The 17,612-nt window shown below is 46.2% G+C and overlaps 1 protein-coding gene across 5 annotated transcripts in view; it reads right to left on the bottom strand.

The window, feature by feature from the left end:
- Positions 1–17,612, bottom strand: part of Myh11 (myosin heavy chain 11) — an 88,206-nt gene that overhangs the window by 6,480 nt on the left and 64,114 nt on the right. For all 5 annotated transcript variants that reach the window (XM_032912445.1, XM_032912443.1, XM_032912444.1 and 2 more), the window contains 16 exons: positions 17,097–17,220; positions 14,828–14,999; positions 11,887–12,099; positions 10,435–10,579; positions 8,837–9,043; positions 7,410–7,514; positions 7,167–7,319; positions 6,718–6,966; positions 4,193–4,405; positions 3,775–3,987; positions 3,392–3,553; positions 2,895–3,023; positions 2,584–2,672; positions 1,582–1,705; positions 586–794; positions 37–145 (listed from right to left, as the gene is read on the bottom strand). In XM_032912445.1, coding sequence (XP_032768336.1) covers positions 37–145; positions 586–794; positions 1,582–1,705; positions 2,584–2,672; positions 2,895–3,023; positions 3,392–3,553; positions 3,775–3,987; positions 4,193–4,405; positions 6,718–6,966; positions 7,167–7,319; positions 7,410–7,514; positions 8,837–9,043; positions 10,435–10,579; positions 11,887–12,099; positions 14,828–14,999; positions 17,097–17,220 — 2,616 coding nt within the window. The remainder of the gene's footprint in view (positions 1–36; positions 146–585; positions 795–1,581; positions 1,706–2,583; positions 2,673–2,894; positions 3,024–3,391; positions 3,554–3,774; positions 3,988–4,192; positions 4,406–6,717; positions 6,967–7,166; positions 7,320–7,409; positions 7,515–8,836; positions 9,044–10,434; positions 10,580–11,886; positions 12,100–14,827; positions 15,000–17,096; positions 17,221–17,612) is intronic.

The raw sequence follows: 17,612 nt of genomic DNA, 5'->3' as shown, positions 1-17,612 counted from the left end.
ACCAGGTAGTTAGGAAGAGGCACCAACTGTGGCTACCTGCTCCTTGTACTGCTCCACCATCTTGCGCTCATCCTCCACCTGCAGAAGGACCTCCTTTAGCTTCTTGTCCTTTTGCTTCAGCAACTTGGTGGCTGCCTGTTTTTCTCTGGTATGGGGAAGAAAGAAAGGTAGTTTCTAATTGAAATGGCATCCTTGTAAATGGCATGTTAACCAAGGCATGGTGTCCCAGCTTCCTTGAGCCCAGAATCAAGAGTCATCCCAAGAATCAGCCAGAAGTAGAATAAAGAAAGTTGAGGTATCACAATGCATGCTACAGCACAAATGACTTCTTATGAAGGGATGAGCCAGTCACAAAAAGTCTCCATTGATGTAAGATGCCCCATAGGCAAATGTTGGATATCCATCAGGGTAGGCTGTTTGGCACAGTTATAGAACCTTTGTGATGTGGCCAACTAGCAGGATGGGACTTAAAGGTGATATTTGCCTCTGATTCAGTCCAAACTCTCTGATGCCTGATCCATCAAGATGTGAAAAGCAACAACTACAGGTGCTCTCCAGAAAGCTGGAGCTCTGGAACCCCCATACCTGGCCTCTTGTTCAATCTGCTCCTCCAGCTGCACAATCTTGGCCTCTAGTGCCGCAACAGTGGACTTAAGCTTGGCTTTGACAGCACCTTCTACCTCCTGCAACTTGCTTCGGAGTTCCTTGTTCTGGCGCTCCAGCTGTTGCCGTGCACTCTCATTCTTCTGAGCTGCGCTGCGCTCAGTGACCAGCTCATTGCTCAGTTGCTCAGCCTGAGGAAGAGGAATGGCCATGAGGCAGAAGGCATACAACTGGGTGGGTATCAGAACAAGTCTACCATCACTATTCCCTAAGGCCAGAGCATCTGCTTCTTCTCTCTCTTTCTACTCATTCTTTGTCGCCTCCAGACTCAGCTCAGAAGCCTCCTGTGTCACCTAGACCAAGACAGAAACCTGTTCTGTTCTGCCCATGCTCCCTAGCCCAGACCCTGAGGGGCTACAGGATGGTTCCTGGCACCCATCACAGAGATGTTCAGGAAGCTTCTATTCCAAAGTGGCACCAAGGATTCTTGGGATTGGGCAAAGAGCAGTGAAGGAAAACACCAGAGCCATTCACCATGGCCATGCAGTAGAGCAAGCAAGATGATGCTGCCTCACAGAAAACCCTACAGGTCCGTTTTCTGACAACCACAGGCAGATGCAGGCACAACACACATGGACAAGGAGTAAGGACCCTGTGCCTTATAGCATACTTGTGGTACATGCTACGTAGCCAATGCTGGGCTGCACCTAGCTCCTGTTTTGGGAAACCCAAGGCACTCTGCCCCTCCAGTGTGGAGAATATGGCCAAGTGATCTTGCCTCACTGTAGCCCTCAGATGATCTATTATTTTGAGTCCAGTGGCTGAATGCCACTGTGTAGGGCAGAAGCAACCACCCAGAGCTAAAAGGGCGGAGTCCCAGGCAGGGCCAGGCTATTACCTGAGCCCTCTGTGTTAACTTAAATGGCTTGAGTAGGTGTTCCCTCTCTATCCCTTCACCCCAACCTCAGTATCTCCTACCTGCAATGTGGCCTTGCGGACTCTGTCACTCATGGCCTCCATGTTGCCCTGCTCTTCCTCCAGCTCCTCCTCCAGCTGGGCGATCCTTGCCTCCAGGCGGCGCTTCTCATCCTGCAGTGTATTCCTGGAGGGAATGAAGCTGCCTTGGGGACCCATGGGCTTTACCCAGTCTTGGGCCACTCTCTCTGGAAAGGTGTTGTCTCAGGTGGCCCTCATTCTCTAACTGGGGAAATAAGCTCAAGGGAGACTAGAGTCACCCAAGATCAGCTATCAATGGTTTGAAGGGGAAATGTCCCTCACAAACTCATGTACTGGGGACTTGGTTATTGACTGGTGGGCTCTGGTAAGTGACTGGATTCTGAGGCTCTGGCTTAATAAATGGATCGATTCCTTGATGGCTTCAGAACATGATAGAATTCCTAGATGGTAAAAAACAGTAAATGGAGGCTTGTTGGAAGAAGCAGGTCACAGGAGGAAAGGGGACTTGTGTCCTTGGGGTCTCCACTCCCTTCTTGATTCATACTGTTTCCTGTCTACCTTGAGGTGAACAGCCTTTTCAATGTGCACCCAACACCATGATGCTCAATACTAGCCTGAGTCCAGGATCAGCAAAGCCAAAGGCCTTAGGCTGAATCCTCTGAAACCATTAGCTAAAATAACCTTTCTCCTTTAAATATCCATTGAGTATTTGACCATAACACCACATCTTGCTAGGAAGAGGTGAGTCGGGACTCACACAGACCAGCATTAGCAAAACCAGAATGGGGTGACAACAATCTCCTCTGGCTTTCTTTGCCCCTGCCGCTACTCAGAATGAAGTGCCACATTTCCAGTCAGTAAGTAGGTGGGAAAACCCTGCGATCAATCCTTTTCTCAGCATGGGTCTGTCCAACCAAGACTCAGTGAGCATTGGGTTTGCTATCATTGAAGTGGGGTTTCCAGGGTACGCTAAGACTGGTTGTTCTCTCACCCTAAGTACAGATGCCTCCTCTATATCCTTACCTTCCTGACAAGCTGCTAGCCAGCTCCTCAGCCAGCTCCTCCTTCTCCAGGTCAGCTTGCTTGCGAGCTCTCTCAGCTGCTGCCAGGTCCTAAAGCAGGAGAGAGGTTCTGGCTATCCTGCTCCTACACAGATGAAGTGCAGCTCCCCCTCTGAGCTCAGGGAGGCTCCACTTGCTCTTTGTATGAGGGAGGTCCACTCATTCAGACAAAAGCTGACAGAAAGGAAGGAAATTTGGGTGCCTAGGCCTGAGGAACCAGTGTGGGTCCCACCAGGAATGTGAGTGGCTGTTGCCAGCAGGGCAAACCTATACCTCCTGGAGCTGCATGAGCTCTGCCTCCAGACTCTTGGCTTTCTTCTCATTCTCTTTTGAGGTGGCAAAGATCTCATCTCTGGAGGCACGGGCATCATCCAGCTCTCTTTGGAAGTCCTTCATCTGAGCCTGCATGAGTCAATAGGACAAGCAAAGTGCACTTTCCTCACCTGGCACAGGGAGACTTACCTCTGCATACCACCCCCTTGGAATTCCAATTTATCTTGGTGAATCCCTAGTACTAGGCTGGGCCCCAGGGCTCCAGTGGCAGAATCCTCCATGTGAACTGAGGGGAGTGAACAAGAGTCCAGCAACAGTACCTCACTCAGAAAACCAACCACCTGTGGCTAAACAGTGGCGGAGTCTGCCGCATACCTACGCCTCTGACAGAGGTGGGTTGTTTCCTGAAGTCTCCATGCTGATGCTGCACTAGGCCTGGGGAGCTGCCTTTCCCCGTCCCCTGCATTCCCTCCTCTCTCAACACAAGCATCACCAACCTGCAGTTTTCGAAGCTGCTTGATGGCTTCCTCCCTCCCTTTGACGGCTGAGTCAGCCTGGAGTTCCAGGTCTTTCAGATCCCCTTCCAGCTTCTTCTTAGCTGCTGCCGCCAGAGCCCTTTGCTTCCGTTCATCTTCCAGTTCTGTCTCATACTCATGCAGCTGAGCCAGGAAGAGGGGGTACAAGCTATAAGGGTGGCTCTCAGAGCCCCAGTTCACTTGGCTACTCCCTGAGTTCCCAGAGACTCAGCATAACACAATGTGTGTTGCTGGGAGAAGGGGTGTCCACTGCCTCCAGTAAGTAGGTTTTAGGGGCTGAATTTTGGCAGCAAGTGGGAGTGGAGGATGGGGATGTCCCCAGGCGCAGACGGGAGCTGGCTCACCTGCCGCTGTAGCTGCCTCCTCTTCTCCTCATTCTGCTCATCCCGAGCCTGGAGATCTCGTTCAAACTGGCCCTTGAGGGCCTGCATGTTGACCTCCAGCCGCAGCTTGGCATCTTCAGTGGCCTGCAGCTCATCCTCCAGCTCCTCTAGCTGAGTTCTCATCTCTTCCATCTGGGTCTCCAGGGCTCGTTTGGACTTCTCCAGCTCGTGCACCTGGCGGGCAGAGTGCGCAGGGCTTTTGTTCAAGGGAGATTTACCCTCATGGAATAGGGGTTCATGAGCCAGAGCAGTGGCCTTAGCCTCCAGGGTCTGACTTGGCCCCTGATGGCTCAGCCTCAGCTGCTGTTCTTGGGTTTCTTGTGCCCGCCCCAGACTGACCTTGCTGAGGCACCCGTTGGTGAAATGCAGAACAACTTACATTCTTGCCCACGTCATCCTTGGAGCTGACCAGGTCTTCCATCTCGGCCTTGAGCATCTTGTTGGTCCTTTCCAGTTCCTCTTTGGCTTCCAGGGCTTCCTCCAGGGCCCGGGCCAGAGACAAAGCCTTCGTTTCCTTTTCCCTGGCCTCTGCTTCAGCTCGGTCTCTCTCATCCGCATACTTGGAGGAGATGTTCTTTTCCTCAGCTAACAACTGAAAGAACATAGGATTCAGAGGCATCCCCAGCACACCTGGGGCTCACCAAACTCCAAATGTAAAAAAGACCCGATCATGCTGAGTGTGCCTAGTGGAAGTGCCAGTCATTTAGATACATTAGATACATGTACAAGTCGGTTGGGTTCTTTACTTTCTCACTGCCCATTGGGATAGCACATCCTGCTACTGAATGATTATGGAGGCATGGCCACAGTATATTTTTTTTTACAAAGTTACCCATGCACCATATTAAGGGTGTATGGTTATGCACCTTACTTGGATAAAAGTCAAAGATGACTGCTCCATCTTAACACAACTTTCATCTGATGGAGAAGAGGGCAGTATGTTACAAACTATGGTACCTAAACCTAGACTTGCAAAATTCAGCAGATCTCCTAACAGCACAGGTGATACCAAACCCCACAGAAGATCAACAGGAAGGTAGTGGAAATCACTTCTGGCCCTCTAGTGGAAAGTGAGACCGTGGGGGCAAATGGCAGTCCAAAGTGGAGAGATTGCTGAAAAACAGAGGCACCAGGGTGTCCCAGAAGCTCAACATGGTGAGGCCTGTCAAGGTGAGTGGTAGCCCCTGAATCTCTAGTATTTGGGTTCACAACACAATCTATAAATTGAGTTTTGGAATAACCCTATATCGTGTGTAAATAAAATCATGTTTAATAAGTATGGTTAGTCTATATTAGAGGGAGTGTTTAGGAATTTCAGTCATAACAGGTATGCTTATCAGAACAGTATGGCTGCACATTTGAAAAGATGTATTCATCACAGCACATATAAATTTACCTCAAAGATAGAAAACAATATTACTTAATATTAGTGTTTTAAGACAAAGTCTTACTATGCAGTCTAGCTTTAAATTCATCATAATTCTGTTGCTTCGTCTTTCTGAGACTCAGAATTTCAGGCCTGTGCTACTATTCCTGCCTGCAAAACTATTTTTTAAGTAAAAGTATTTTTTATTTGTGTGTGTGTGTGTGTGTACTTGTGTGTGTGTGTGTGTGCTACATGATGACCAGAGGACAAATTGTGTAAGTCTGGTCTCTACTTCCACCAAAGGTTTTAGGAACTGGAATTAAGTCATGAATCTTGGCAGCAAGATCTGTTACAAGTAAGCTATCTCACCAGCCCGGGTATTTTTTAACACGCAATGTTAAATGTTAAAGGAGAAGGGAATAGATGTTTTTAATTTGCTTTGAAATGCACCCCGAAAAAATGAAATATGTTGGGTTACTGTGATTCATCTTTATTATAAATAACTAGGATAGGGCTAGTCATGGTGACACACACCTTTAATCCCAGCACTCGGGAGCTGGAGGCAGGCAGATCTCTGTAAGTTCGAGGCCAGCCTGGCCTACACTATGGGTCTAGACCAGACAGAATTGCATAGTAATACCCTCTGCCCACTGCCTTCTCCAAAAGTAAGGCAAAAGGCATGTAGCATGATGTTAATGATTGAATCTGGTAGTGACTGCATTGGGTATTGCCAAGGATACATTTTGAGGGAAGGGCCTAGGCCTCAGTTGGTAGAGTGTTTACCTACCCTGGCTCTCTCTCCATTATTACTCAAAACCAACAATGTCTTACTATTAGACTAAAGGCTTAACACTGAGACTTTTCTAGGTATAAGCACTGTGAAACTTGCTGACAAGCATGGCCTCAGGGCTGGCACCAGCTCTAATCAACTGAGGGTCATTTATCCCTCCACTCATTGGACACTCAGGAGCGCTGCTGAGTGTTAAAAATAATTCTAATGTCATTTTCAATAAAGTGAGGGTCATTTATCCCTACACTCACTGGCACACCAGTGATCTCAGCATTACAAAGGTGAAGGCAGGAGGATGACAAGTTCAGAAGTTCAAAGCCAACTATAGCTACATAATGAGTTCAAGGCCAACCTGGTCATCAGGAAACCGTATTTTTTTAAAGAGAAGAAATTAAATAATGTGCTCCAAAAAATGACATTTAGGGTTACTTGTAACTCCCAGCAGCGCTCCTGAGTGTCCAATGAGTGGAGGGATAAATGACCCTCAGTTGATTAGAGCTGGTGCCAGCCCTGAGACCATGCTTGTTAGCAAGTTTCACAGTGCTTATACCTAGAAAAGTCTCAATGTTAAGCCTTCTGATGTGTTCATCTCCTGACCCAGCAGTCCTCATATGTTACGGTCACCTAAGATGAGACAAGATAGCCCTCCACAGTGTCCAGCAAAGTCCAGATGAGACTCAGATTCCCAGCACCTCTCCAGTACAGCACAGGACTGACTTCACCCCATGTGAAGGACTTTCAGCCCTACCTGATCGAATTTCTTCTGTTTCTTTTCCAGATTGGATACCAGTTGCCGCTGGTTGTCCAAGTCCACGACCAAGTCATCTAGCTCCTGCTGAAGCCTGTTCTTAGTTTTCTCCAGTTTGTCATAGGCAGCAGCCTTCTCCTCATACTGCTGGCCGAGGCCCTCCATCTCTTTCTGCAGCCTCTTCTTCCCCTCCTCCATGACCTCGATAGTGCTTGCAAGGTCCTGCAGCTTCTTCTTAGAGTCTGAGAGCTGTAATGGCCAAGAGTGGAAACCCGAGAAATGAACACTCTTCCTCCAACTGAGGAAATCCAACAGCAGAGGGAACAACTGAACAAATAAACCACACAGGCCCAGAGGAGACCCATAGGGACCCTAGAGAAGACAGGAGTCACAATGGACCCTGGAGGTGAGGAGAGGACCCACTGTGGACCTCAGCATGCTGTCCACACCTGAATGTTCAAGGTGGAGACATGGCGCTCCAGGTTTTGCTTAGCTTCCATCTCCTCATCCAGCTGGTCCTGCAGGCTGTTCCTCTCATCTTCCAACTGGCGCAGCTTGGTGGACACATTGAGCTTCTGTCGGGTTTCTTCTTGAAGCAGCTCCTACAAGAGAGAGCACACGTGGTGGTCCCAGGGATGCTCCCAAGGATGGGGGCACTCCAGGTCTACCAGATGGTGCAGTGCAATACTCACTTGGGTGTCCTGAAGTTGAGATCCAAGGGAAGCCACTTCCTTGGCCAGTTTAATGGCCTTGCCTTCTGCCTCATTGAGCATGCCTGTGACACTCTCCACTTCATTCTGGGGGTGGGGACAGTAAGAGACCAGTGAGATAAAACTCATATCACAGATCAGTAAGAGGAGTCCTTTTTACTCAGAATATATCATGCACCTTTGTGGGATAGGACCTGTGGTACCCAGTGACAGAAAATACACAGGAGGCAAAGGGCAACTGTGGATACTTCAGGAACCCATCATCTGTAAGCTGGGTCCATTGGCCCTATACTCTGCTCTAGAACCTTCCACTGTATTGACTGGGTGCAGTTAGGATCCACCTTATTGGATCCCAAATCTCCCAAGGTTGGCAGAGATGAGCTGCAGATCTGAGAGTTCCAGTACTGAAAGTCAGTCCTTACCATTGCAGAAGAAACAGAATGGCCCATGACTATACGCAGGTCTAGTTCCCTGCCTTTTCACGACTCTCATGGCCATCCCCCAAGATGTGGAAGCTAAAGGCACAGAACACAGCACCTTCCTGCATCTCTGCATCTGACACTAGCGCTGGTGGCTCTGCCCAGGTCTAGGATGTGCGGCCGCAGCCCCCATCTTACTGATCTCATTTATAATGAGGCCTTAAGTGTCACTGGATATTAGAGTAGCAAACCCCTATTCTCAACTGCAGGTAATGACAACTGCAGTATTCCCTGCTCCCTTGTTCTAGCTTGGGAGCACAAGAAATATTCATCAAACCTGGGACCATTCTTTGGGACTGGAAACTCAGGCTAAGTGTGTATCTGAAGCTAAAACCAAAGATAATCAGACTCTATCATTCATCTGCTTCAGTTGCCTCTGTTACTTGGGAGTAAATATCAACATACATCTAATTGGGGTATCAGGCCCTTTGTAATCTGGCCACAGCTTCCCTCTCTGGTCCTATTCTATACCATTTCTTCTCCCATCCTGTCAGCACTGCTGGCCCTTGACTATTTCTACTTTTCCCATTTACCATGCATGTACTATACCTTCTGCATAAATATGCATCTGATGTTAGACCTCCTCAGGGCAACCTTTCCTGACCCTGTCCCACCACTGTACTCCAGGCCACCTTATATTTGTCCTTATAGTAGTGCTATGTGTGTCTCCTTCAGATTTCCTCTCTGCGTTTGTGACCCTCTCTCCTACCTCACCAGGCTGGAGTGCAGATGGGACAGAGACAATCTATATTCTTTCTTGCATTTTTTGTCTAAGGATTAAGCGCCGTGTCTGGTATGCAGTAGGTGCTCAATATGTGTTCATTAAGTATATGCATGAGGTTTTGACAAGAAGAAGCACGAGCCAGCTTTTGGGAGGCTGAGCAAGAGGTCTGTTGCAGTGGAACAGCATCCTAGTCATGGTGCCCTCACCTGTAGTTTGTGGACCTTGTCACTGAGCTCAGTCCGGGCACGCTCCCCATCACTGCACTTGGACTGCAGCTCCTGCAGCTGCCCCTCCAGCTTCTTCTTCTTGTGCTCTACCTCTTGCTTTGCCTGGCCCAGGACACGCAGCTCCCCAGCCAGGTCTGCGTTCTCCTTCTCCAGCGTCTGCTTGCTTTTATCCAGGTTTGCCTTGGCCTGTCAAGGGAAGCAGAGGGAGGTGGGCTTGTCTCCTCTCCCTGCTCTGCTTCCAGTCCAAGGAAGAGAGGAGGGGCACATAGAACTTCTGCAGGACTCTTGAAATTCTAGTTTTCTAACTATAGGAATGAAATCAAAACATACCCACGTCCTTGAGGCCTATTCTGTACAGGTTACCAAATTGTAGGTCATTTCCCAGGAAAAAATCTGAATTCCCAGATCTTTTTAAAGCAACTTCATGTTCTATCTTGTGTCTGTAGCATTCTGCTCATTTGCCACATTTGTCAAAATGCATTGAAAGGTACACTTAAAGTTGGCGAATTTAGCCAGGTATGGTGACATAGGTGAGGCGTGAGGTATCATGAAATCATGTCTCAAAGAAGAAAGAGGAAGGAGGGAAGACAGGGAGCTGGAAAGAAACAAATGGAAAGAGAAAAAGGGAGGCAGGCTGTGATGGCTTCTGTCTATAATCCCAGCATGCCAGCTGAAGCAGGAGGATTATTATGAGTTCCAAGACAACCTAGGTTATAGAATGAGACTCTGTCTAAAAATAAGAAATGTGTGTGTGTGTGTGTGTGTGTGTGTGTGTGTGTGTGTGCTGTTTACATATTTCAATAATTCTGACTTTCAAAGGACAAGCTAAAGACCTGGAGACAGAAGTTTTACCTTCCCCCAAGGTAGAAAACAGGCAGATCTAGGCAGTGACTGCTGTTTGTGCAATAACTCCACTCCCTTTGAAAGGGTCTGATTACCATCGCTTCCTCTTATCTCTTGCATCATTGTCTAATTTGCCCTGCTATTTCTGTAATCACATTATTTTACTTAACCAGCTCCTGTACATATATGAGTCACCTAAGGAAAAAGTGTTCAGATAAAAACAGGAAAAAGAGATGGACTTGAGTTAGTGAGGAGGATAGAAGACGAGAGAACCATGCGGCTCCTGGAGCCCAGGCAAAGCACCTGCTTCCAGATCACCCTCCCGCACGCATTCCCCTGCTCCCAGATGACCCCACACAGAGCCACACACGACATAGCTGGGCTATACCGTTTTTCTAAATCTGAGAATCATGAGTCTCACAGGTTTTTGAGTTGTAGGATATTTGTATTTGTATGCAAAGAAGCATCTGGGGAATAGGATCCAGGACTCAGACTGAACATGATTTGCCTACTTTTCATAGACACTGCATGGCCTGAAGATCATTTTATCAATTAACTTGGTGTACTCGCATTCCAACAATGACCCATCTCATGAAGGCTGGGGTAGGAATTTTTACTTGTAATACACAGAAAGTTCTAGTTTTTTGGAGCATTTCAAATTCCAAAATTCTAAACAAGAATGGGTGAAGTCTGCCATCATGACATGGTTTCTGGGGTGTCTTCTAAACACGCACCCTTTTGAACTGTTCCAGCTGCTCTGTGAGTTCCTCCACTGCCTGTGTGTGCTTCTGCCTCATCTCCTGGACCTGGGCCTCATGGGATCGAGTCTCTTCATCCAGGGCCTTCTTCAGCATTGTCACTTCCTGTTCCCTCTTGGCTCTAGGGGAAAGAACACAGTAGATGACATTTAGGCAGGAAACAGAGGTTTGCCTGTGATAGTACTGTGCAAGGGGACAAGAGGTCTCCTGGTACCCAGAGCTTAAGTTTTTCCCCTTAGCTGTGTGCCCCATAGCAGCTTGCCTAACCTCTCTAGCCCTACAGTTTTGTCTCACCTGTGAAATGGGGAGGGTGGTACCTGCTCCAAGAACTTCTCAAGGCTGGTAAACCAACATACAAGACATGAGCAAGAACATGTTTGTGGTCTACAGATGTTCCTTAAACATGAACACTGATTGGATTTATGCAGCACTTACTATATGCTGGGGCCTGAGCTAAGATCTTATTCTCTCTTTCTTTCTTTCCTTCCTTCTTTCTTTCTTTCTTTTTTCTTTCTTTCTTTCTTTCTTTCCTTTCTCTTCCCTCCCCTCCCTCTCCCCCCTCTCTCTCTCTCTCTCTCTCTCTCTCTCTCTCTCTCTCTCTCTCTCTCTCTCTTTCTTTCTTTCTTTCTTTTGGAGACAGGATTTTGCTCACTACATATAGCTTAGGCTGGTCTCAAATTCACAATCCTCTTGGCTCCACTTCTGAGTGCTAGGATTACAAGCATGAGCCATCAGACCCAACTGGACCTGTTTTCCCATACTAGCATTTCATCCTCAGATCAACCCTATGAGGCAGTGATGTTATTTTCAGGCTAAGGGGGTAAACAGCTTACTCATGGGGCCCCAAACATTCTGTGACAGAGCCATAACATGAAGCCAGCCTGGCTTTGAGCCTGGCATTTAACCACTGTCTTTCTATATCTCCAGCTGGGTAGGAGAGGAACAAAAAGGCAGGACTAACCTTTGGTACATGTACAAAACCCAAAGTGTGTTGAATACTGGGTCACAATTAACAGACACCCCCCCATAAGATATGCTCAAAAGATCTGTATGCTTATTAAATAATCTGTGTTCACCACAAACACTATATTCTCTAGGATATGGTTGTATGTTGTTTCTTATAGTGATTACTTATAGTGACTCTTGAATTGGAGACAAATCTGATAAGTATTATTCTTAAAATTTAACAAAATACATACACATGCACACACAGAGACAAAGAAGTTATTTTAAAATCCTATGAATGAAACCAGAGGAAATGTTCTTTTTGACACCTGTTCTTCTACCATGCTTAAGTTGTTCTTGAATGCTGCTCCTCTACTCTGCTGTAGATAGAATTAAGCAGACTCATATTCTAGACACAATCAGGAAAGCCAGTGGTTTCAGATCTGCTGTGGTCAGTGGCCTCTGAGGCCCAGTTTCCAGTACCTGAGCTCCTGCTGGGTAGCTGTGCTGTCCAGTGTATCTTCCAGCTCTGTCTTGAGCGCCTCCAGTTCCTCCCCCAGGTCTCGCTTCTGTTTCTCAGCCTTGTTCCTAGCAGCTCGCTCTGAGTCCAGGTCCTCCTGTAGGTCTGAGACATGGCCCTCCAGCTCTCGAATCTTCTTTAGGGCATTGTTTTTCTGGGTGATCTCTTCATCGAGCCTGCCCAAAATGGAGCACTGAGGATTAAGACCCCCACAGCCAAGGCTATCTAATGTCACCAAAAACTATTCTGGGTCTGACTCCTGTGTCCCAATGTGTAGGAGGCTTGGTTTAAAGAAGGCATTAAAAAACAAGGATTGTCAATTATGCAGGCCTGGTTTCTTCAACAGAAGGAAATGAACGACACCTAGTCATCTAAAATGCCAGACTGAAAAGTGGTCAGTTAGCCTAGTGATTCTTTGATTTTCTATTAGGATCCCTTATATCCTGAGCACTATTTGGTCCCTGGTGCTGCAGTGAAGAGAACTCATTCCATGTACTTTGCACCCTCCACCAATAGAGTTAATCCGTATGCTTATCACAGCTGCTTTTCTAGACCCTAGTCCTGAGCTTTGTTTACAAGCCAATAGAATTCATTCTTATTGTAAAAGTCGTAAGTTCTATTGTATTTAAATGTGTAAGGAAAATAAATCTTGAGATCAGCGCCCCTGGAGATCTTGACCCAGTCCCTGTAAAAATGGTATTGTATTGAATTTAGGTCTTCATCTCTCCTGAGCCCCCCACCCTGGTCGTCAGGCTTAGGGGATGGTATCTCTGACACAAAGATGTCAGAACTCATTCTTCCCACATCTCCCAAAGCCAGGTACTTCTTTTGATGTTGGAGATCCACATAGGATGGATTGTGGATATATAAAAAGGCTGAAACAAGGCATGGTGGCAAACATCTGTGATCCTTGTCCTGGGATGACTGAGGCAGAAAAACCTCAAGTTCCAGGCCAGGCTGAGATTCATAGTGAGATCCTGCCCCAAGAAAATAAAAAATAGAAACAAACAAACAAACAAACAAACAAAGGAGCTGGGTGTGCTAAGGCATGTCAATCATCTCAACACTGGGGAGACAGGAGAGTGGCTGAGAGTTCAAGGTTAATCTGAATTACATAGTGAGTTCCAGGAAAGCCCCCAAAAGGATATGTTTGTATATCCATGCTTGTGCACTATTAGATGGTGTGGCATCATGTGGGTGTGGGCTTTAAGACCTTCACCCTAGCTGCCTGGAAGCCAGTGTTCTGCTAGTGGCCTTCAGATGAAGATGTAGAACTCTCGGCTCCTCCTGCACCATGCCTGTCTGGATAGTTCCTGCATAATGCCATGTTCCTGCCTTGAGGATAATGAACTGAACCTCTGCACCTGTAAGTCAGCCCCAATTAAATGTTGTCCTTATAAGAGTTGCCTTGGTCATGGTGTCTGTTCACAGAAGTAAAACCCTAACTAAGAAAGTGTGTACGCATATACTTTTTGTGGTACTGTGCCTCTATGCCAGGTGAGGCCTCTGCCCTGAGTCATACTCCAACCTTTGAAAAATGCTTCGTGAACACCAAACATTTCTGTTCTTTCATTTGCTCAGCCAGTGACTGGGTCCATGGCTTATCCTTGTTCATGTGTCCTTAGTGGTATAAAAACCACAGCTTGTATTATATACTTAAGAAGACATACATATACACAGATACACTTATATACATAACAACAATAAAAGAGAGGCCATGAATTAGAAAGAAAGCAAGGGGGTGTATGATAGGAGTTGGACAGAGAAAGGGGAAGGGAGGAAATGATGTAATTATCTCAAACAATAATGAAAACATAAAAAAAAAGTCAGCTCCCCATTACAGCAGAGGTGGTGATCATGGGTGGGACATGAGTGACACCACACGACAGTTGCAGGACTTCAGTAGAGGTAGAGCTCTGTCCTGGTGCATGGTGGAGCTAACATCTGTTTTATGGTCTAAGACAGAATCTTGCCTATGGAACCCAGGATATGCATAAAACCATGATCCCCTTGCCTCAGCCTCAGAGTGCTGGAATTACATCACATCCAGCTTTGCTATTCCACTTGATGATGATGAATGGGAGGCCCAGGATGAGGAGCTCTGCTGTTATTGTGCTCACACCCAGTGACTGCCAGAGAGATCAGGCTCTTTCTGGGTGACCCAGCTACTGTTCTGCCATCGATTGATGTCCCCGAGCAACAGTTTTTCATTAGTCATCCAAGCTTTGCCATGCACTCCAAATTAGAAAAGAGAGGTGAGCCAGGAGACAAATCATAAAGCCCAAGGCTTGAGTCCCAGCTTAGCCTCTTAGGAGCAGTGTGAGCAGGTACCTCCTTAAGTCTCCAAAGAAGTGAGAAAGCCTGGTTAGGGGTCTTGAGGATGCTTCCAGGAATGAGCTGAACATTTAATAGAGTGGTAAATGTCACTCACAACTGTGATATCCCTGGCTTGAAGCCAACTGGATGCCAGGAAAAAGGAAGAGCAGAGGGACTAAGATGGAGATGTGACTCGTGTGGACAGAGCTGGGGAAGAAACCAGCATGCACAGAAAGATTTGAGAGAGAGTAGAACAGGGATGATGAAAGCCACTCCAGCCTAGACATGTGATGTGTATGATACCAAAAGAGATGGGCTCAATGGGTGACTGGGAATTCAGAACTGGGGTCCAAATCAGAAATTCTGGGTACCCCAGATGCTGCAGTCCTATTGGAGTAGGGGCATTGCAGAGAATATGAGTTTGGAAGGAAGAGAATGGGTGATAGCATAGTTCGGAAGGCTTGCAGGAAACCAGGTCTGACAGTTGACATCCATGCCAAGGACCTGTGGCCATCTTAAAAAGCAGAGGGCCTCTGGAAACACATGAACACACACAGACACAGACACACATATACACACATAGCACACCTGGCTAGAGCTGCCTGTAGCTCTTCCTCTTTCTTTGCCAGCTGCATCTTGAGCTCTGCAATCTGGGCCTGCAGGTCAGCGATCTGCTCATGGAAGTCACTGGCATCACCCTCCAGTTTCCTCTTGAGTTTCTCCAGCTCCTGCCGGCTCTTCTCCTCTTTCTTCAGCCTCACTGCAACAGAGCCATGACTGTCTTAGTTGGGAATGCCTTCCTAGGGATGCCACCAGGAAGGAGCATGTGTCTTTCTACCTGGGCTATGGACACGGCACATTCAGCCCTAGACCAGTTAGAGGGAATGTGGAGCTTGGGAAAATGCTACCAAGGTATGCCTCCCACAGTGTGGAGCCCAAGTAGAATCTCTTTCCCGAGGTAATCTGTCTTTCTAGGTTCCTTCCTGACTTTTTCTGTTTTGTTTTCTTAAAAAGATTTATTTGGGGCTGGAGAGATGGCTCAGTGGTTAAGAGCACTCTTAACTGCTCTTCCAAAGGTCCTGAGTTCAATTCCCAACAACCACATGGTGGCTCACAACCATCTGTAATGGAATCTGATGCCCTCTTCTGGTGTGTTGGAAGACGGTTGACAGTGTACTTATATACGTAAAAAAGAAGAAAACCTTTTTAAAAATGTTTTATTTTGTGGGCATATGTGTGAGCATGTGAACATATGTGTGTGAGCACATGTGTGTGAGGGAAACTTTGGAGGCCAGGAGAGGCTGTTGGATCTAGCACAGCTAGAATTACAGGCATTTCTGAGCCACCTAGTGTGGTGCTGGGATCCAAACTCTGGTCCTCCTGATTGAGTAGAAAGTGCTCTTTACTGCTTGGCCATCTTTCTGGTCCTCTAAGGAATTAGTTTTCAAAGTGACTGACATTTTCATAGACACCCATGATAGGGCTTTGCTTGTATTTGCTTCAATTGCTCTCTTTCCCTCTTCCCCTCTTCTCTAGTCATCTTTCTTTATTCAAATAGTTCCTCTTTCCATTTTCATGGCTTTTCTTTTTTAAAAATCTGATTCCATGTGAGAGAAAAGGTATTGTTCTTTTTCTTACCTTACTTCTTCTCTTGCTCAGTCACCTGCCCTAACAACATCCCTTCTTTTCCATATGTCTCCTTCAATTTTCATGTCTTATGCATATGTACTTATTTAAACTCTAGATTCTGGACTAGGTATATAGTTCAGTTAATAGTGCTTGTCTTGCATGCAATTGGGTTCAATTCCCAGCACTGCATAATCTCAGCATAGTAATATTACTATGTATTTATCTGTTATACCAGCATTTGGGAGGTGTAGACAGAAGAATCAGGAACTCACAGTTAGCTTTGGCTATATAGTGAGTTTCAGGCAAGCCTAGACTACATGAGACCCTGTCTCTAAAAATAAAGTAAAATAGGGCCAATTTAGTAGATAAAAGCACTTGCATCCAAGCTTAATAATCTAAATTCAATCCCCAGGTTCTACAAAGTTGTCTTGTGATTTCTATGTACATGATGTGATATGCATGAGCACATACACATATATGCACACATATACCACACATATACACACACCACACATACCACACATAAAAGCACACACATATATACACATATCACACACAAACCACACATACCATACATACCCACAACATATATACACTGCACACACATACACACATATTACACATATCACACACACCACATATAAACACACATATCACACACACTACATACATACATACATATATACATACAAAACTGCATATATACCATATATACACATGTATACACACTTATAACATATACCACATATACATACTGCACACACATATCACACACACCACACATACTATACATACATATAATACACACATATATACCATATATACACATGCATATATACTTATCAAATGTATTACACATACCACACGTACCATACATACAAGCACACACACATCACACACAAACACCCATATACTATACATACTCACAATACACACATATATTCCACACATACACACTTATCACATACATACTCCATACCACACATACTATACATAAACACACCATGCATACACACGCACATGCACACATATACCATACACCACATACCACACACATGCACACTCGAGAAATAAATGAATTTCAAATAAAATAGAAAATAAAATAGTAAAAATTTATAAAACATAATATTAAAATGTATATTCCACAGAGACAATGTGAGATTTGTCTTTTGAGCCCAGCTCATTTCACTTAACATGGCTTCTGTTTCCTCCCATTTCCCCCACTCACCCTCCAGCTCTGAGATCATGGACTCATGCTTGCTCTTTAGTTTTGTGAGGTTTTTAGCCTTTTCTTCCTCTTCTGCTAGGTTGGTTGTCAAGTCGCTGACCCTCTCTTCAAGGAGTTTTCTTTCCTTTGGGGACAAGGGGGAAAACAACGTCAAGAAAATCCCCATCTTAATCCCGGGCACTAGGAGTTCTGGATGGTGGAAGTTCCCACGCTGCCCACTTCTCACCTCATGACACCCATGTGCAGCTAAGGGACATTCCCATTCCTGCCTCATGTCACCTTGTCTGTGCCTCAGGTCCTTTGCACAGCAGATCACTGTTCTATTTCTAACTGATCCTCAGTTTTCTTTCATGCTACCTCCTCCAGAAAGTCTCTTTGGAGCTCTCTCTTCATCCCTTAGTGTGCAATCCTAACAGGGTGAATGTCTTCAGACCCTGGTTACAATGGCAATGGTTCCTTCTATCTCACTAGAGTAGAAGCCGCAGTGCAGGGCCCTGGCCTCCTTCTTGCTCCATG

Source organism: Rattus rattus, chromosome 9 (genome assembly GCF_011064425.1).
Source record: "Rattus rattus isolate New Zealand chromosome 9, Rrattus_CSIRO_v1, whole genome shotgun sequence".
In the NCBI taxonomy this organism is placed as follows: Eukaryota; Metazoa; Chordata; class Mammalia; order Rodentia; family Muridae; genus Rattus; species Rattus rattus.
Note: the sequence above shows the minus strand (reverse complement) of the source record. Positions and strands in the feature narration are given on the sequence as shown.